Raw genomic sequence first — 21,853 nt, 5'->3', positions numbered from 1 at the left:
GTTGTATGGAAGCCCCAAACGCAATTTCATTGTTCTTGACAATGACAATAAATAAAAAAATACTAAATACTAAAATACTAAATACTGAGTCTACCTGAGATTCCCCAAAACAGACGTGACAACAAATCAAAGATCAACATTCACAGGACGTTTGTGCCAAACTCTTCTTAAAGGGTCAGCTGGTGCACTGCAGCAGACTGCAGCAGACTGCAGGCACAACGGGATTCGATTGTTTTGTTTTGATTTATTGACTTATTTCTGTCCTTTTTGAGACGAATCCTTTATTCGAAAATAAATATTTTAAGAAATTTGGATGGGGCTGGAAATTAGGTTGTAGCTCAATTCCAGTAAAGTTATGAGTTGATTCGGGAATAAGAGCAAAATCAGGATGTTAACCATGCTGCAAAAAGGACAAAAAGAAATCATTGGGACGCTCGACTGGTTGCCAGCTGGTTGTTTTCTGGTTATGTTCCTGTATTAAAGTGAGGCTGCTGAACGACTGCAGTAACTACGTCACGATTCATGGAGGAATTTCTGAATTTATGCTTCACATTTGTGAGGTTCTGGTTTTATTTTGAAGGTAAGCAGTTAATATGGATTTGTGTTTATGCAGATAACAGCAGTTTTGTGACGGGAGGAACAGGAAGACAAGCTGGAAAAACGTTCCTGATAAGTTTTTATATTCATGGATGTTTCCGTGTGTCTGCTGCTAATAGGTGTTTGTGGTCATCTTCGGGAACACGAGGCTCACAGAGCGGCACATTTCCCGCCGTGATATAAATACAGCTGCGCTCAGAGAGATGCTCAGTCATTACCTTGAGTTTCTGAATCTTTCCAGCCAGGGACGAGTGGGTGCCGACATGCTGGAAGAGCGACGGCTTAAAGCGAATCCTCAGGTTGGCTTTCTGCCTGTCACAGTGTTTCTGAAAGACAGAGAGGAGGGAGATGCAAACAGGGATATTTACAAACACACAATCCTCCCAAATCTTCAACTACAAAGCATCCGTGCAGCAGCCCTGCAGTACGAACGCTGTCACGTTAAACCGCTTACTCTCAGGCTGGAAGCACGACTCACCCTGCTGTTAGTAAGGAACGAGGGAACAGGTACGCTCCAGTATTCACTGAGGAGACGTTAACCACTTTTAGTTTGAACTTTGCCCTTAGTACATTACAACTAAAAGTTAACTAAACTGTAATAAAACAAAACAAACCATAAAGAAAGGAGAAATCTAAAATACAAAGCGTCATTAACTGTTGTGAAGGAGTATTTTTTTTAACCCAGATAATGTTTAACCCGTTAGTAAAAAGTAATCAGCCAATGAAAACAAAGTAAAACTAAGCCTTCTGACTAATCCCACTGACACCCCTCCTCCTCCTCCTCAGGATATATTCATTTATTTCCAAAAATTCATGTGAGCACAGTTTGAATTTCACACTTTAACTGTGTTATTAATTACCACTGGAAAGGTTTCGGTTTTGAAAACCAGCTTTGAGTTCAAATAAACTGTTGCCACTTTGTTCAAAGTTCTGTTTCTCAGTCAGGAATTTGTGTCCATCGACAGAAGCAAATCAAACTGTGACTTTTTCACTTTTTTCCAGGAGACTGAGCTGAAACACTGCACACACTCTTTGTAACGCCAAAGCTGATTTTACATTCTGACTGAAAATCACACAAAGGCAGCAAAAACACATCAGTCACTTGTTCGCCACCAATATGCCCCACTACCGGATCGCTAACACATGACGTGCTTAACAGTGTGACACAGGTGCCACTCAGAAACAAAACAGCCTCATATGAAGCTCCGGAAAGTTGGAAAATTGTCAGGGCCAATAACAATCTGAAGCCTTCATCGATGAAAAGACTTCAAAGTGTTGCTGTTATCATACTGATGCACATGTGAGAGGTTTGGCAGCTGACAGAATGGTTAAAAGTATGAGTTTTTTTGTTTTTCTGGCTGATATTGTGTTATATACAGTAGATATCATGGTAAACCCTTCATTCAGTATTGATCTCCTCTGTTTTTGATGATTTCTGTTGGATCCACTCACCGCATCCTTCTCAGGGTTGCACACTTTGACCCACATGATGTGGTCCAGCAGCCAGTCGATGGGTTTGTCTTTGTAGAACATCAGCATGAACTCCACGATGAGCGACAGGTCCAAAGACTTAAACATCTTACCTGCACAGAGAGAAGCACAGCTCAGTGCAAGCCCTTCATGCATTTTGGTTCATCGAACTCTTTGACTTACACTCAGATATTTAGATAAGCAATGAGCTCCCCAACAGAGCTGCACTCAAAAAGCATGTTAGTGAAAAGATGCAGTGATTCAGAAACAGTTTGCTGGTGAGATTCTGGGACAGTATAAAAGCTCTGATTCCCGTCATCCAGCAGCAAGAAAGTCAGAAGTGAGAGGTCACAACAGCGGCGACACATCAAGATGGAGCAGTGACCTTTATTGTCATTCATCAGTGCCATACTTATATTTCATACTGCTGCTCTGTTTTCCTATGCCCAGAGGAAGTATTCAGATTCTTTATTTTTAGCACGAGAATCAAAACTACAAACTAAAAATATTCCTTTACGAATTAAAAAAGTATGAAAACAAGAAAAAAGAAATACATACAGAAGTAAAAGTACTCCCATTGCAGATAATGATCTACCTTAGCTGAGGCAGCTAAAACAAGACATTTGTCATATTTGTTTTAAGAATTTCAGCGGATCCTCCCAGTTATTCGGTCCATTTTGTTTTTCACTCATTTTGCTAATAGTGTGGGGACTCATGCCGGAAAACTTAATACTGTCACGGTCCTGGGTCGGGTCGACCCAGTATTTTGAGTTTCTTATGTTTTGGTTTATTTTGCATTATGGATTAGTTATTCTCTGGTGATACTGTTTTGATTACAATTATATTCTGATTCTTTAGTTATCTGATGATGATGTTGATGATGATTATTTCTGGTTTAGGTTTTGTTATCTTGCCCTTATGTTTGGTTTAGGTTGCCTGTGCTTAGTCTTCTCTGCCCGTATGTCCCTCTGTTTGTCCATGACGTCATTATGCCTGTTTACGAGTCTGTCTCTGTCTGGCGTGTGCTTCCTGTTTTATTTTGTAGGTCTGTGCCCTTTGTCAGTGCGTTCAGCTTTGTGCTCTCCCTGTCTCGTCAGTGTAATCAACGTCAGCCGTGTCTCCCAGCTGTTTCCTCTTTGCTCCGTTCACCTCTTGTATTTAGTGTCTGTGTCTTCCCCTACTCGGTGTCGCATCGTTAACGTCTGTTCACCATCACTTGCTGCGTGTTTAGGATTTCCAGTCCTCCTGCATCTCTTTTTAGAGTTTTGTTTGCTTTTGTGAGTTTTATTTTATCTTGATGTTCTGCTCCAGCAATAAAGCTGCATTTTCTGTTTAAACCTCGTGTCCTGAGAATCCTGCATTTTGGGTCCACCACTCCTGCCTGCCTGCCACACAGCCGACCATGACAAATACCAACAAATTCAATTTGTTCTGTTAGTTGGTTTACTAATAAACAGATTTCACAGTGTTTCAAGTAACAGACATTTTGAATCTATGAAAACATTCTAGGCTCTTTCTTAAATAGAACAATCTAGCTCTTTTTGTTACTAGGAGAATGTTACAAGGTTCTTTTTTGAGAACATTCTAGGCTCTTTTTTTTTTTTTTTTTTTTAGATCTATGAGAACATTCTAGCTCTTTCTTGAATCTATCAGAACAGTCTTATTTTCTTGATCTATAAGAATATTCCAGACTAATTTTTTGTAGCTGTGGGAACCTTCCATCAATATTTTACAATTTTGCATTTTGCACTAAAGGGCTGCATAATGAAATCAAAATATAATTGAAATGACCTGAATGTGAACACTCTTCCAGTGGTCTTCAGAAATGCAAGTCACCAAGTGCTTTACAAAGGCAAAAAACAGGCTGACATACAGAGACTCCTTCATTTATTTGAGAGATGCGTTGGGTTGTGTATTGCTGTAGGTAGTATTTTGTGTGTTAAAGTTGGAGTGGTCATAACAAAGAAGTATTTCCACAACTACGAAATGAAACTTTTGAAAGCAACTTAAGTAAAAAGTGCAACTCCTCCTTTCCCCGAATTCTTTATGACTTGGGTCAACGCAAAGCTAATACGAACCACAGAGACCCCGTAAACACATTAAACACATGAGAAACATGGAAATTATTTGGGGTTTTTAAGGTTTGAATGGTTCTTTTTCCAGGGTGGAGTGATTGCACAGCATTCATCATCAATGACTTAAAAAAAAAAAACGAATTTCTTTTGTGTTTTCTCAAATCATTAAACATGCTGCTGTATAATCCTTCCACCCTGGAAAAAGAGCCATTCCAAGAGCTCACTAAAAGCCCAAATTAAAACGATATTCATGCTGTTGATGAGTGGATGCAAAATGCTGACCACAACTCTAAATGTGACATACCAGTTAAAATAAAAACTGGAATCATTGCTTATTTGCTGTTCCTTTTGGTTACTTTTTGGTATCTGGTGGACTAGTTGCTGCCTACAGACGAATAGCTGTGCTATTCAAAATTAAAGCAGCCTCACTCTCTCTGCCTGATGATTGCTGATTGGTTTATTTTCAATAATTATCTTGTTAGTTTCTGTTCAGCTGCTCCTGAAATCTGAAGGCATGTTAGAATAGTGCAGCAGGGCTGCTTATCCTTCAGATTTATCACATTTTTACTTCACCTCGCTGCGTGAGGGGAGCTGGAGCTTTATGCCACTGCCACTGTCCAGTTCATCCAGCTGCCTGAAATAACTTCTCGTCACTCAGCTCTTCAGTCTGCTTGTTTCTGTTGTTTTCTCTGCAGAGTCAGGCCGAGCTAAAGGAAACCTTCTCCACAAATGAAAGGTCAGAAAGTGAGCCGCACAGTCTCCACAGACTGAAACAATGACGAGGGCGAATTAAAAGGCCAGCAGAGAGCTCTGCCATGCTCCTGCCCCTTCTACTCCGCCCTGATACATTTGGACAGTTGAACCTCTGGAGGGTCGGATGTTTGACGAGGCATCGGAAAAAAAACTGCCCCCTGCAGATGTGAACGAGGCTGAAGAGAGGCTAAACTTAGCAAATGCAAAACCCAAATTCAAACAGTTGAATTAGAGAGCAGCCCCGCAGCGCCACAGCTCTCCCTCCGTCTGATTTAATTCAGTGAGTCAGCTTCACCCTGATGAATTTATTAAAGCAGCCGATGCTTGCAGGCGACTCAGGGTCAGGGAGGATTCGTAAGGTCGCAGCCGAGGACCAGAGGGAGGCCCGGAGGTACGAAGAGGAGCAGGAGGAGGAGGAGGTCTGTGATGCTCAGACAGTCAGAGATGAGCACAAACATCCAGGTGTGAAATCAACATCATCCACCTCAGAGATGAGACTCATGCTGTTCTCCATCACACACGCCTCCCTCTGCATTCACCTCCATCCCTCTTTCTACTTCTGTAGCCCTCGCTATCATTTCTCCATCAAATCAAATTTCGAACGAGCCAGCAGGAGCAGGAGGCGAAACGCTGCCAAAATCCGTTAAAGACAGGTGAACCCTGTAACCGATTCATTCAGAAAACAAACAGACTGCTGCAGGAAATGTTAGAAACACCAGCTCCAAATCCTCCCTCCTCCCATCACCGCCGACTGCTTCTGCCTCTCATTCTGCTTCATTTCTTCTTCTGCTTTGATTTATTCTGGAGCATCTCAACACACAGCGGCATGCTGTTAAAACACCGACATCAATCTCAAGATTTCCAAACAAATCTAACACCAAACTATTTCCTGTTTTGTTTTTTCTAAACACTGGCAGATAGTAGCCTCAGCTCTCAGTGCTGGATGTTGCTGGTTAGTGACTGCAGTGCCTCTAACGTCCACTAGAGGAAGCAGCAGCATGAGCAAGTCCCTATAGAAATAAACAGGCTAATTTCATGTGAAGTTTACAGTAATGATAGCTTGGTTTGGTGTAATGGTTACTGGCATTTATTCAGATTTGTGACAGAATTTAAGTCGTCCTGAAGCGGCAGAGCAGCCCAGACCATCACACTACCACCACCATGTCTGACTGTCGCTGTCATCTTTCTATGAAATGCTGTTAGTTTGATGCAGATGTAACGGGACTCAAACCTTCCAGGTCTCATCAGTCTCGTCAGTCCACAGAATATCTTCCCAGAAGTCTCGGCGATCATCCAGATGTTTTTGGCAGATGTGAAACGAGCCTTCGTGATCTTCTTGCTCAGCAGTGATTTTTTTCCTTGGACTCTCCCATGGAGGCCATTTTTGTCTCTTTCTCATGGTGGAGTCATGACCTCTGACCTTATCTGAGCCGAGTGAGGCCTGCAGTGCTTCAGTGTTGTTCTGGGTTCTTCTCTGACCTCCTGGATGAGTCGAGCGCTCTTGGAATAGTTGGAATAAGACCGGCTGCTCCTGGGGAGCTTCATCGCGTTCCAGGTTTTCTCCATGTGTGGATAATGTCTCTCGCTGTAGATCACTGGAAACCCAAAGCATTAGAAATGGCTCTGTAACCCTTTCCAGACTGATAGATGTCAGAGACTTTGTTTCTCAGCTGTTTCTTTAGAGTGTGGCATGATGTGCTGCTTTTTGAGATCTCTTAGTCTGCTTTACTTTGTCACACAGTTTCTACTTAAGCGATTTTGTGATCCAGCAGTGATCTGGCCTGGGAACGGCAGTGAAACTGTGTTTAATCACAGTTAATTCATACTTTAGCAAGGTGTTACTTTGGATATTCTTTTTTACCTTTATAGAAGAAATAATCATTTCAATTTTTTAAATTTATTTTATCTTTGAACCCTAAAAGAGCTCATCACATCGGCCGTAACTAATCAGACGATAATTGTTTTTGCGGATATGAGGAAAGAATTTAAGCAAAGCAAGTATGACGAAAACTGTAAAACCTGTCCGGAGATCCAATTGTTGAGCACATGATTAAAATCTGTTATAACGTGAGAAAATATTTCAAAGAAACGGTCCGTCTTGGTGTTCCTGTGGCAGATGCTACATGAAAAGTTTGGGCTTCTAAAAGCTTTAAAATATTCAAAATCCTCCAAACTCTGATGATGTCTTTTTAAGACCTGAGGCATAAATTAAATTTGAATAGAAACTTTTTTTACTTTCACAGCCAAGAAGTTTAGTGAGCGCATTGTGTTGATGTGCTTTTACCGAACGCCCACAGACACCTGCCGAAATAATGAAAGCACATCATATCAGCTTATTCTCTGTTATTCATACATTATAAATAAATACATAAATAAATAAATAACAATTTCAAACTAAATGTAGTGGCACACGGAGCCAAAAATCATGCAGACACTTCTGAACCACATCGTGTTTTAATTTTAAATAATTATTGCACTTGTTTGGTTTAATGTGTTAATCACCTTCATTATTTCCATTATTATCAGAGGCTGATGCGAGCGTGTCCCTGAGCTGGATGCTCTTCATCACCTTCTGTTGCCCAACACAGTTTTTCCTCTTTAAAGAGAACAAAGGCCGTGTGATGAAGGCACAGAGCGACTCTCACCCCTTCATTAACTTCACTGTCACACGACCCACAAAGCAACAGTTTCATCAGCCTCCCGCAGCAGCAGGATTACATCTGAGGATTTCGCTTAATGATGTCCCCGTGCAGCGCAGACACACAGCGACGTGAGTGTACCCTCACCTACAGCACGCTCCACTCTTAAATAACAGCGTTAAAGAGATTTTCATCAGAAAACTTTGACGCTCCTGTTGAGCCAAGAACATAAATCCGTTTGGATTGTTTCCTGCGTCCCTCTGGGTTTCATAACACACATAATGATAATTGATTGTTTTCTGCTCTGCAGTTAGCACAATCAATAATTCACAAGTAAAAATGTTTAATTTCTTTTGATGGAGAAGCTGCGCCTGAAGCGGAGACGAGGCGGCGTTCCGATGACTGCAGAGCGTCTCCGTGGAGATGGATCTGTCTGGATAAATACTGACGTTCCTCCAGAGATCCTGCGAAGCAATTTAGTCCCGAGGCTTTGTATTAAAATGGGGGACAGTAAGAGCGAGAGGATTTAACACATCAAAACAATACGGCTCACTTTGAAGGCTTCAGCAAAGCCTGCCAGCTTTTTGTACCGAGCTGTATCGCGCTTCCTGAGAAACGTTCAGACTCGCCGACACGTGTACAAATCCACTTTCACTGCGCATCAGCATTTCTTAACCGGACTCATGAAGGAATCTGTCAATGTTTCAAGCTTAATGTGGAGAGGACCCAAAAGCAGAACTCTTCCTCTTCTTCTTCTTTCAGCTGCTCCTTTCAGGTTTCACCACAGTGGATGATCTGTCTCCACCTCCTCCTATCCCAGCATCCTCCTCTTTCACACATCCTCCTTCATTGCATCCATGAATCTTCTCTGAGGTCTTCCTCTTTTCTTCCTGCCAGGCAGCTCCAGTATATCCACTCTTCCTGAGCTGTCCCTCTTATGGACACATTTCTAATCCTGTCCATCCTGCTCACTCCCAGTGAGCATGTTAACATCTCCAGCCCAGCCTCCATCATCTCCAAAACATCCATCAGAGCAGGTCTCATTACCATCTTGTAAACCTGCCCTTTCACTCTTGCTGATAACCTTCTGTCACATGAAGTAAAAACAGAACCAAACGCTGCACAGCATCATAAATACTCGGGGTCAATAGAAGAACAATGATGCAACAATGAGGATGCAGCTGCAAAATGCGAGATGGGAATAAAAGTTTTGTGCAGCTGTGTGATGTTGCTGATATTTTTTATTAGATACCTAAGTCAAAAGAAAGAATCTGACATAGAGCCAGCTGTGGTCAACAAGCAGTTTCTGTAAAGTCACATTCAGCAATACCCAAACACTTCACGTGGAGCTGTTCATGAACATAATGTCTTCCTCTCCACTGAGAATGAAGACGTCTGCATCCGAACCAGAAAAAAAGGACTGCAGCAGAAACAGAAACATCAGGAGAAATTTTTTATGCTGGTCCCTGTACATAGACGTAATGTAGGAAAAATTTACCCACAGTGTCTGTAATTAAGTCCTCAGTCACACAGTCCTCAGAGACCAAGTGTTTGCTGGGAGCTGCTACGAAATCAGTCACGCAGGCCTGAAGATGGGCCCGTGACCCGTGGTAACCTGTGGTTGCTAGGGAAAAATGAGCATTCTCCAACTCGTTGATGAGTGGCTGCTACAGGTTGTTGTCATGGACTCTGAGAAACTGGTTGCAAAGTGGTTTGGAGTGTGTTTGTATGGAAGACACTGACAACGACAACAACAGTCACCTCAAGGTAGGGCTGTGCGATATGACAAAAATCTCATATCCCGATATAAGACATTTATCGTCCTGACAACGATATAAATCACAAAAATGTAATATTTTCTGTAAATTCTGTGAATCTCGGGCAGCTCGACTTGCGTTTAGTTTTTCCAGCTGGGCGTCCTTTTCCTGGATTCGAGTGTTTTAACTGATGTATGAAACGATACATTTTTAGACTTAAGTTGTAACGGCCACCATTTTCTCTTAAAGTTTGAGTCTAAAGGTTTTTTTTTAGCACCTGACGGCTCGTTTTTTGCTTCTCATCCGTAAACTCTCTGCATACTCTTTCATGTGATTCAGTTTATTTTGAAAAGTCTCAACAGGATCTTGAGCTTTATTGTGAAAGGTTTACGTGGAAAACAAACAAGCGGACAGCGGAGCCGCGCGATGGTTTTACCGTTTTATCGTTGCTAACAAAAACATGTAAAAACAGGCACTTGTCCGCCCATAGTGTGGTTATATTAAATATAAGAGAAAGAGAGAACTTTAACTAATATAGCCACTACAGTGACCATCAAAACGATGAAAAATATTGCTGTAAACAGTTTATTTTATGACACCACGAAACAAACGATAGCATAATAGGAAACGATAGACGTTTTTATATTGTCATCCGATATACATCGTTATATGAACAGCCCTGCCTCAAGGTGCTTTATACTGTAAGATAAAGCCCATATAATAATACAGAGAAGACCCCAACAATGACATAAACCCCTATGAGCAAGCACTTGGTGACAGTGGTAAGGAAAACTCCCTTTTCAGTGAGTCAGGAAAGGTGGCCATCTGCAAACATTCACCAGATACTCGCTGGGCTTCGGTGAAACATGTGATGCCTGAAAAGGCAACCCTTTGTCTTCAATGTAAAAATTATGCTTTTACTTTGAAGGTTTCACTACCGCTCAGCGTGTTTTCAGACAAGCTGGTCTTCCCTGTGGGAATCTACTAATGACCAAAGTAATCAAAAGGATGTTTTCAGTGTAGCACACTCTGTGCGACCAGTTTCACCCGGCAACCACTTGCCAACCAGTTGAGGACTGGTTTCATTTTTCTGGGTCACTGTCCGCAGCATCTGCCTGACACTGGCATCCTCACGACGCTTTGCTTTGTAATGTTTTTGACTGGTCAAACATGCGTTTGTCACCATCTTGCTCAGGATTTAGAACTGTAATATTCAATTTAACATTATAACTGTCACAGATACTGTCCACATGGGGTGAGCATGTTGTTTATTCCTATTTTAATGTGCAGCATTTGAAAACACCCGACTCAGAAAACCTGGTAAAAATTCAGTGAGTTATGATGATTTTGGATCTGGATTAAGATAATTATGGATCGACCTTCTACCTCAGTCCACCTCAGCTGTATTTTTATGTATTTATGTTGGTTTGGAAAGACTGAGCTTGGGTTTGATTTTCTTGAAATTAATTTATGTGTCAGGTCTTTTGATATAAATCTCCATGGAAGTCCTTATTTCTAGGTGTTTTTTCTTTGTGTTAATTGTTTTTAATAATATAAATTTACTTTCAGGTTTTCCATGCTCTTTGAGCTGCGAGGGCCGTGGGAATTTATCACATTAAATCACACATGGATTATTCTCAGCAGCTGTTTCAGTCCTGATCAACCATCAGTCGAAGCAAATTAACGGCGGCTCTGGTTAGGAAGGAGAGTTTACTTTTTGGGCACTGAAGGTCTGAACTTTCAGCACAAATACACAATTAGTAGGTAGCAGCTTCAGGATTTAATTACAGAGCGTGTTAACGTGACGAAACCTCTGATCTCGCGATTTCAGGTTCTGTTACATCGGCTTATCTGTCAGCGCTGGAAACAGTTCTGAGGATAAATCCTGACTCTGGTTCCAGGCGAATAACGCCGGTGTTCCATGTGCCGCCGACAGCTGATTGGATCCAGGAAGAATTCATTGATTAGACCTGACAGAATAATTAGAAGGCAGATCAGATGCAGGCTGATGCCTCAATTAATCTGCTGGATTTAATTCATGAGTCAGATGGAAACTTCACATCCTGTCAGAGGCAGTGAACCTCACTGCTTCCATCATCGCCTCAGTCGTGAAGCTTAGAAGGTGTGGAAATGTCCGGCCTCCATTGTCTGGCCACTCAATCCCTGAAATGTGCTCTCTGGCAACTTTTGTTCTTATATATGTGTGAATATGTATGAATCAGTATTAATTACACTGGTCTGCAAAAACCAAAGCTAAATATTTATTGTTTATTGCTGGAAACTTCAGACTGGCTCTTTATCGGTTTACACAGATATGACTTAAGCTTCCACGTCATGGTTTTGAGCTACAGATCATTGATGTTTACACTGACTGGAATTTTAACTTTTCCTGCCAAAATAATTTAAAATGTTTGCTCTGAAAAGAAATCAGGAGAGACTTAAAGCAAATCTCTGTAAATTCAGACAAAAATAAAACGAGGTCAGCGTGGCCGAAAGCGTTGCTCACATCCGTGTCTCTTTTCAAAACCCAACAGTAGCCACTCTTCAAGCTCAGATTCAGTTTTCCCTGATATCAGTTTTCCATCACTTTTATATCTTGATAAAGTCTTTCTCCACAATGTCATCGCACGATGACACGGCACGATGTCATCGCTCTTCGCTGACATCATCCCGATCTGGTGGGAAAAAGTTGAGATGAGACTGCAAAAAATATGCAGTGATATTCTGGCATTCATGTTCTCAGCAAGCTCAGCAAGACAACCGGCACGAGCGTTTCCCGTTACCGCGGACTCAGCTGGATTCAGCTGTCGTGTCCTGGGTCGTATTTGTGAGCTTTGCATCTTTCTGGCCTGTTCTTTAGTGTATTTAGTCTGTTCCTAGTTCCTGGTTGCTTTAGAGCAGGGGTCCCCAATCCCAGTCCACGAGGGCTGGTGTCCTGCAGGTTTTAGATGTGTCCTTGATCCATCACAGCTGATTTAAATGGATAAATTACCTTCTCAACATGTCTTGAAGTTTTCCAGAGGCCTGGTAATGACTAATCATGTGATTCAGGTGTGTTGACCCAGTGTGAGATCTAAAACCTGCAGGGACACCGGCCCCGGGGACCAGAGTGTCAGACTTGTTTTACTTTGTGGGCCACATGCTGCCCACTTTGAGCTTAAATGGGCCAGATGAGTCAAAGTCGTTCTCTCAATCTAAAAACGTTTAATTACACATTTAATCCCTGAGGTAACTAATCAACTGTAGCAGAAATCTGTTACTTCTTTACTTTGGTGGTGTCTGAATGGCGATGGAAATGCCAGTATAGTATGAGACGCTGTAAAAATCTAATCCCTCCTTCACTTTTTCCACAGTTGTCCAGTCGGCCGAATTAAGACTCTTTGATGGGCTGATTCTGGCCACCGAGCCGACTGTTTGACACTCAGTGCTTCATCCTACTGTGTCATTCCTCCAGTATTAAGTCCATTCATGTGTTTTCCCAATTTGGTTATCATTCTTCCTGCTTTATTTTGAAAGTCAGTTGTTCCTTGTACTCTGCTTTCACTTGTCCTCCCCTGTGTCTTTTTCTTTGATTTAGTTCAGCTGAGTTTTGTTCTCTCAGCTGTTTCCACTTCCTCTTGCTTATGTTTATATAGTCGCCGTCTCCTCTTGTCCGTCATCAGAGCGTCTGTTCTTCATGCCCCAGAGTTTTCCAGCCAGCTGTTTTGATCATGGTGATGTCACATGCTGCTGTGCTGAACTGCAGAACCGTCGCTGTGCTTTCCTCCATTTAAAAAGCTGAGAAAAGTTTAACTTTTAAAATGCAAGCGCTGTTCAAATCAAACTCAAATCACGATATTCTCATCCTCTCAGGGGTGGATGTCCTGAGAGAATGAGCTAGTTCTTGTTCTTGGGTACAGGAATAAAATTTAGCAGTCAGCTAGTCTGGATCACGCTAATGGCTAATTAAACCTAAATATGATGACGTGTAAGCAAAGACACCCCCGCAACATCAGGCCTGTAACACCTACGTGTGAATCTGGCCTGAGAGAGAAGCGAAAGAGGATTTTGCAACTGAAGCAAACCTGGCTGACGACAGAGAAACAGAAGGCACGGCTTTTTATTTAGAGTGACACGGCTTATGGAAAAAAACGGAGGTTTGGGCAGCGAGGTGGTGAATGCATTTCCCTCGAGACTATGACTCAAAACAAAGAAAAGGACTGGCATCAGAGCTGAAACAGAAAAATGGCAAAAGAAAAAGAAGGACGAAGGCGGAGGACGAGGAGAGCCCGGCATGTCAGCCCAGGATGAGAAACTACGATTATTGAAAATAAAAAGCATCCATCAGTGCTAATTACAACTTATAAGTTTAAAATATTAAAGAAACGAGAGTAAGTGGAAGGCTGAGAGCCTTTTTAAAGATGTAATGCATTTGCATTTATGGTTTTTTTCTAATCTTACTGACCACTCAAAGCACTTTAGCCTACAATCACATTTTAACCATAGACTCATGCAGCACTTTGTTCTACATCACTGATTAACGCAGCACTCATGTCTGTCGACTGTTTATGGGGACAGGCAGACCTGAACTAGCCTGCGATGTCTCAGCGCTCCAATGTACAGACATCATGTCACAAACGGAAAACTGACTAAAACAAGAAGCACATTAACCAGTGAAAGCAGAGGATTAGACACTACTTCATCAGTGCTCTATTGCTGATTTTTATGCTACTTATAAATCTTTATGAACAGTTCCTTTGATAATGTCTCTGACTGGAGTAGGCAGCACAGAGCAACCTCCACCAACCACTCCCCAATCGGTTGGAGAACAGACCTTTTTCCCTAGTAGGTAAGTGTCATTTATTTATACAGCACATGTAAAAGTCAAAGTGCTTTGCGATAAAAATAAAAACCTTGGGGGTCATGAAAAATTTAAGTATTTACATAAAGTAACGCAACGATAACCTGATCCAGATAACAGCCAGGGTACATCGCTCTAGTGGTTCCCCTGTGTCTGCCAACCAGTCGCTGAGCCTGTGTGACTGAAGCCTGGCAGAGCGAGAGGATCACCACCCATCAGCTCTGACTGAGGTCGTACGTTTTATCAAGCCAGCTAACTCACAGAAAGCTTGGCTGTCGAAGGCGTTTGGCAGCGACACACTTTGTGCGCTGTGCTGACCGTGCGTTTGTAACTGCACGCTGTGTTTCAGGTGTTTGTTCACCTGTTTGCTGTCCCTTCAGAAGCTAAAGGAGACAACACCGGGAAGTTCTCAGAGATGACCATTGAATGAACAACAGACCCTCCTCTCTGCTCCTCTGCCATCTGGGGAGGGGGGGGTGTCTCCTCCACCCTTGATGGAGCCGTGCGCTGTGACTCACCGATGAAGCCGAGCTGAGAGAACTCCAGGATCATCCAGTCCTCCGACGGCTGCTGCAGCGCAAAGTTCTTCATGGTGGTGAAGAAGTTTGGGCGAGCGACTATATCGTCCTCTAACTGCAACAGAGAGAGAGAGATAGAGAGAAAGACACAGTTTAGTTTCCTCCTTTAACTGTTTGTGTGTGTGTGTGTGCCCTCCAAAACAAAAAACAAAAGCCTGCTTAACGTTAACACGCACGAAATGCCAAAATGAAAAACCGCCTCAATGAACTCCTCAGATGAAGATCAAAATAAATGTGCTGAATGTGAAGAAGCAAGAGGGGAACAGAGGGAGAGGTGAGGTGGAAGCAAGAGGCAGATCATTTAAAACCCTCCAATCAGACATTTTCACAAGAAGTCGGGATCTTGCTTTTTTATTACTTATAACACAGATAAACATCCATAAACCTGTTCAGGACATCACGGAGCACAGAGCCAGAGGAACTCTCTGGAGGTTTGTAGCATTAAAAGTCAGTCACAGTTCAAAGATGCAAACATAAACCGGTAAAAGACAAACGGTGGCTCCAAAAACCATCAGACTGTGAGAAACTCTTGAGTTTTTATTGTTATTAAGAAATCGATGCACATGCAAACTTTAACAGGGTTTCCGCCTCTCGCCTCGTCTCAGCGACGGAATCAGTAAGACTTCAGCAGAGAAGCCAGACTCAACATTTCTGCTCCTGATCTCAAACCAGCAGAAGACGCTCCACAAACGCCAGCCTCCTGACACACGTCTTCCCGTTTCGTCCCCGGGGGAGTCGACAGAGTAATTACCTCCTCCACCCCCTCGCCTCACCGCTGCTCCATGCAGACAGCGAAAACTCTGCAAAGTTCAGAGAGAATTTAGGTGTCAAAACAGCGTGTCGGCTCCGTGTTCCTGTCAGAAAGCTTCGTGTGGGAGCAGCCGAAGCTCCGCCGCCCCCGGCTGAGATGATGTCGGCGAGACTGCTCCATCACAGGAAAGTAGCCAGAAAAATAACCGGGCTCAGCTCCGGCAGGCAGACCAGCGTTCAAGTCTGCGGCTCACAACAGCCCAGCGCACAGAGCGCCACATCCATCTGTAGAGCTTCCTGCTCGCCATTCTGTCCGAAAATGCTGGAAAATGCAGATTTTATTTGCTTGTCACAAACACCTCCCGCCGGCCTCGACCTCTGACATCACCTGTCTTCAGGTATTCTGCTGCGTCTTTGAGGAAAATGTCATCTTTCATCATTTCAGTGGAATTTATTCGTCTTTGTGATGGTTTCACATCTACTGGTCGTCACTTTCTGTATTTTCGTTCAGTTGCTCTTTGGTTGACATTCGAACGCCGAAGTAGGCTGGTTTTATAATTCAGCCACATTCAGGAACAATCAGGCTTTGAATAAACAACATTTCAACAGCATTTCACAGACGTCACCTTTAAGCAGTAAAAAGTGTGCATTTTTCTTTAGTTTTTACACCGATTATTTTAAACTAACACTCAAAACACTCAATAAATTCACCACGATCACAAGCAAGCCTCGTCAGGTGAGGATGAGGAGGGCAGGAAGTGAGAAGTGACCAAGAGAATATGATCCACATTCAAAATAAAAGCCCTGAGAGCCGAAAAGTCAAACAGAGCTTCTGAAAGTGTGATCTGATGCTCTGAACAGAACAAAAGATCAAAACAGAAGAAGCCGTGAAGAAGAAGAACAGAAGCCAGAAAGAGGAAAAATAAGTAAAGAGGAGAAGGAAGAAGAAGAAGAATCCAGGGAGGAACCATTATGAATAAGAAATGAAAGAGAAGAACAAAAAGAAGGGAGAAGAAGAAGGACAAGGAGATTAAAGGGCCGGGAAATGTAGGATAGTTTGGTGTGCTTTTAAACGCTGCACTTCTCCTCTGCTGCTCCGCATCAGCAGCTTTATCATCAACGAGCTCAGATAATTAAAGGTTAGCGAGCGTAACGAAGCGGACGGCAGAGCCAAAGACATGAAGCCTGCGCTTTTAGGTTTCATTTAATTTTTATTAGCATGAGAGAAAATATCAGAAGCAGGACGTGACACGGGACGCTTTTAATTCATGAGCTGGTGAGACGCACCTGAATGCAACACCGGCTTCAGTGTGAAGCCGGTCGGGTCAGGCTGTTTAATTTCATATATGTTTATGAGGTGTTTTTAAGACCTCTGGAGGACGCCGGGTTGTCTGCAGGTCGCGAGGAAGCAGGTGAGCTAAAGATCACTTCCTCTCATTTCCTGTTTATTCAGATAAACGCCTTTCTGTCCCACATGTCGAGGAGGAGGACGAGGGACGAGTCCTTCTTCTTTTCATCTTTAAAGGGAACAAAGGCTCTGTGACAGCGCCACAGTGACGCGTCCATTAGTCTACCCACAATGCAACAGTTTCATCATCATCTTCAGACACCAGCAGGATTACATCACAGAGACCTTTTATCTTAAAACTTCATCGCATTCAGAGCGCGACTCGTTTTGTTTCTGTGGAGAGACGACTGTTTGCTGAGAGCTCACGTGAGGTCACGTTAACGTTCCCAAGGGGCTGCACGAGGGACCGCACGAGGAGCTGAGACTGATGCGAAGGGCCGCACCAAGAACCTTAACTCAGTTCTGCTCATTATTAATCTTATCTTCTTACAGGCTTATTGCCGTGACCCTCTATAACAGTCCCATCTCCTCATGTGACCCCTCGGGAAATTAACCGTCCACACCCGATTTACTCCGAGACTCGAAAAACAACCAAAACGTGACGTCCGTCAAACGCCTACAAAGAGACACAGCCTGACCAAAATCTGACCTGAATCAGAAACATCAAACAGAAAGTAACCACAATGTGTTTCAAAAGGGTACGAAGGAACACAAATGACCAAGATGAGGCACAAAACAATCCCACAGCGATACAACTGGACTAAAAAATGAGACCTGAAATGACCCAAATACACAAAAACAAACAAAATGTGACAAAAAAAAGGACAAAGACGATAAACCTGAGGAACACGTGTCCAAAAATCACCACCAAGTGAAACGACAGCCTGACCCAAATGTGACCAGACGACGAAAAATGAACTAAAACAGACAAAAAGATGCAACCTGAAATGACCACAGACTCTTCTTCCAGCTGCTCCCTTTAGGGGGGGGGGCCATAGCGGGTCATCTGCATCTCCTCCCATCCCAGCATCCCCCTCTGCATGTCCTCCTTCACTGCATCCATGAATCTCCTCTGAGCTTTTCCTCTTTTTCTCCTTTCTCCAGTTGACCCATCCTCCCTCCTCTGCACATGTGCAAACAATCTCAACCTCTCTGACTCTGAGCTGTCCCTGTGATGGACACGTTTCTGTTCCCCTCCACGATGCTCACTCCCTGTGAAAATGTGACCTCGGCCTCCGTCTCCAAACCAGACATCACAGCCACAGACGCCAAATCAACCAAAATCTAACGAAAAATTAAACCTAAAGACCAAAATACGGAGTAAAGAGTGAAAATATGCAAAATGATTAGAGTTGTGAAAAAGCAAAAAGGAGATCAAAGTCCTCCCAGGAGCTCTGCAAACACACGAGGACGTGTCATCTGAATTTACACTTACATGATCCTGATCATTTCTGAGCACGCCCCCTTCTCCTTAATCCTGCTTTTCCAAAAGCAGACTAGTTTTAAAGGAAAGATCCAGCAGTGAGCATAATTTTTATTCACCACACAGCAACGAATCATTTACCAGAAAATCCACCGATAAACACGCAGCGTTCACTCTGACGTGAAGCGGAATGAACAATTTATCTCAACTGTCAGCTTCATTCATTTATCTTTGGCCCCACCCCCAGGATTTTGGCACAAACACATGAAACGACCGAAATGCTTAAAAATAACCACAGACAGAGAGAAAGACCAGCGGCTGCTCGCCGAGCTTCTTCTTCTTCTGTTTCTCTTTACCTGGACGTAGTAGGTTCCTTTAGACTGAGCGTACATCATCAAGAAGCAGTAGTCCAGGTTCTGCTTCGTCCTCCACCTGAAGAAGAGGGGGAGGAGTTAATGTGTTAATGCAAGTATACCTGCACCTCTTCTTCTGAGACACACACACACAGTTACTGCACATGCACACACGCCATTGTGACATCATCCATTGGTTAATGGGTTGCTATGGAGCTGTTGCTATGCTGGTGTTTTAAAGTTGGATGTTACGGTCGAAACGAGTGTAAGCGACTTGTAGCTCCGCCCTAAATCACACTCTGCTGTTTCATCCTTTCTCCCCTAAAATCAGCGACTGAGACCAAAAGGAAGACTGACCAGAGGAGTCGCCCCCTGCTGGACATTAGAAAGACTGCACATCCCCTGTCCACATGTACCACGCCTCCCCTCAGAGAGTAAAGCAGGACATCTCCATCGCTGAGCAGAGGTGGAGGGTTACACACACAGATCAGTCTGTTTCTGTTTGAGACTGCTCACAGCCTTGTGGATGTTCTCGAGTAACCACATGTTTTTCAAGTGTATTCTTTGGGCTCTTCTACGGATACAAGCGCCATTTACTTTCACTGTAGTTAAGGAAAGTCAGTTTGGCAAAGCTAAGCAAGTCAAACACGACTGTGTTGGATAAACAACGCTGCAGCCCAGAGGCAAAATATGTAGATGTGATTTTGGAGTGAACCTCTCCTTCTCAAGTACGTGTGGTCTTATAAGTGGCAAAGACAAGGCAGCGTGTATTTGTTTCTTCATGAAAGTCAATTATCCAACGAGAACCACAAAGGTCCACAAAACAACCACAAATGCACAAAAAAGCTACAAAATAGAGAAAAATAAGACAAAGAGGCAAAAACAATGAAAGAATGAAAATAAATGAATGAATGACCAGAGGGGGGGAACTGTTCCCTTAATCGTGGAGCTGATCTCATCGTCTGTTCACCTGTAAAATGCCTGTTTGTGGAATAAAAAACACTGAATGTTTGTGAGTTTACGCTGCTCACACACACTAAACAGGTAACAACTGTCTCTGACACACACAGAGGAAGCACATCCAGCAGGATCAAGGTTGTAGCTCTGCAGGTTTCCATCGACGCCTTCGGCCCGCAAGGTGGGAAAGAGAGCGCGCCGCGAGTTTCAGGCGCTCGCAGAAACAGAACAAAGCAATCAGCGGTGAACTGAATCGGTGTGTTCACAGCTCGATATTTACAGAGCGAGCGCTCAGCTGTTTGAGGTGTCAGAGCTCAGAGGGTTCCTGCTGCTGCATGCGAGTTTACCGCCGTCTGTTTAATGCTCGATAAGTTCTCAGGAAAAAAGAGAAATCGATACTGAATTCTTTATTTTAACAGGGAAGTCACTAAAATCTGATTCATAACTTATACACTGGTAACGGTTTATATGTTGACACTTCATCAGAACAGGGCGGAGTGATCAGTCTGCATCCACAGACCGTGTGACCATCACACAGATACAGACACCTGCTAATCAGAGCTCAGTGATGATGTCATTAAAAATGCTCCAACAGTAACAACTTACTAGTTACTGTTACGTCTCTCTAATCACCTTTTTCTGAGCCTCAAAGACAAAGGTTAAAAATCAAACCAAAGGACTTGTTTTCTTCTTCTTCTAACTTCTCCCTTTAGGGGTCGCCACAGTAGATCATCCCAGCATGCTCCTCTGTCACGCCAACCCTTTGCATGTCCTGTTTCACCACATCCACAAATCTTCTCTGAGCTCTTCCTTCTGCCTCGCAGCTCCATCTTTAACACCATCCCTCCTCTGCACACATGCAAACTTCCATCCTGAGCTGTCCCTCCCAACAAAACTCTCCAGCTCGGCCTTCTGTCCTTTTGGCAGTGCCGCCGTCTCCAAACATGGATTACTATTCAGATTTGGACATTTTAACATGTTGTTTTCGTTCTTTCAGTGATATAGTTTGATGCTTGAGGGTAAAACAGAAGTGAGGTTTTATGTTAGTGCGTTTAACTTTTTTGTGTCATTAAACATATAAAAGCAGAAGGATGGTGCAAACAAACGAGGTCAGATTTGTCCAGAAGCATAAAAGCTCCTCATGTGTCCATCCACACTGACCAGTGGAGGTCTGCAGCTTTGTGCAGTGAGCAGGAGCACATGATCATAGTGCCAGAAAAACATCCCACACATCTCAGGGTCAAAATTAAAAAAAAAAAGCATTAAAAGATGCAATTTGTTGAAGGGGTTTGTGCAGCATGTGATAAACACATGAGGTGCCACTCCTTCAGTTAAGAAAACCCATCCACGCCTCCATTTTCTCTTTATTGCGCCATAAAAAAACGATCCACGCTCATCTCCTCACGCGGCACTTTAAAGGCTTATTTTTACTGTTGGGAGTCAATAGACTTTTTATAATCCCACCGAGGTCTAAGAAACAATCCCGGGAAAAAGAGGCTTTTATAGCAAAACAGTAAAGTTAACACAGAGGCTTTCTTGTCTCGCACTCCCTCGCGGCGATCGGCGAGGCGATTTAAGGCGACAGGGAGAGTCAGCTGGTTCTACACGCAAAGACTCGAGTGTTTCCCAATAAAACAGAAACGATTCTCTGGCAGCTTCTTTCACAAAAACAGCAGCAGCGTGACCAAAGAGGCATCACTGCACTTTCACAGTGCTTCCACGCTGCGTTCAGTCAAAAAGGCCAAACACACAGCTTCTGAGCAGAGACGTCATTCATGCTTAACATCCTTTAAAGGTCAAACCGTAGAAGCTCACGTCACTGAGATTATTCTAAAACAAACACGACAGACAAATTAAAAACTAAAAAAACAAACTTAATGACGCCTTATTGCAGCTATAATCACTTATGATCACATATTTACAGCTAAGCGTTAATCATGTTTACTCTTTACTATAAATTCTCCTGTGAGAATGTAACAATATTACAGCTCAGGTTATTATATTATTATTGTTATCAGTTTACACACTAGGGGCCAGCAGTCTCAGAGCTCCAACAAGCTTCAACAAGTTCTTATGTGAGTAAGAAAAACTGAAGTTTGTGCTGTGTTCTTGAATCAGCATCATGACCATGTCAACTCCTCTAAAGCAGGGATGGGGAACTCCAGGCCTCGAGGGCCGGAGTCCTGCAGGTTTTAGATGTGTCCTTGATCCAACACAGCTGATTTAAATGGCTAAATTACCTCAGCATGTCCTCAAGTTCTCCAGAGGCCTGGAAATGAACTACTCATTTGATTCAGGTGTGTTGACCCAGAG

General features: G+C 43.1%; 1 protein-coding gene across 1 annotated transcript in view; it reads right to left on the bottom strand.

Moving 5' to 3' along the window:
• mgat4b (alpha-1,3-mannosyl-glycoprotein 4-beta-N-acetylglucosaminyltransferase B) overlaps positions 1 to 21,853 on the bottom strand; it is a 125,921-nt gene that overhangs the window by 18,959 nt on the left and 85,109 nt on the right. The window contains exons 7-10 of the mRNA XM_026184560.1: positions 18,587 to 18,662; positions 14,650 to 14,764; positions 2,050 to 2,180; positions 816 to 923 (exon numbers count right to left, since the gene is read on the bottom strand). Of these exons, the coding sequence (XP_026040345.1) occupies positions 816 to 923; positions 2,050 to 2,180; positions 14,650 to 14,764; positions 18,587 to 18,662 (430 nt within the window). The remainder of the gene's footprint in view (positions 1 to 815; positions 924 to 2,049; positions 2,181 to 14,649; positions 14,765 to 18,586; positions 18,663 to 21,853) is intronic.

The sequence above is a fragment of the Astatotilapia calliptera genome, chromosome 2, assembly GCF_900246225.1.
Source record: "Astatotilapia calliptera chromosome 2, fAstCal1.2, whole genome shotgun sequence".
NCBI lineage: Eukaryota > Metazoa > Chordata > Actinopteri > Cichliformes > Cichlidae > Astatotilapia > Astatotilapia calliptera.
This window is presented reverse-complemented; position numbering and strand designations above follow the sequence as displayed.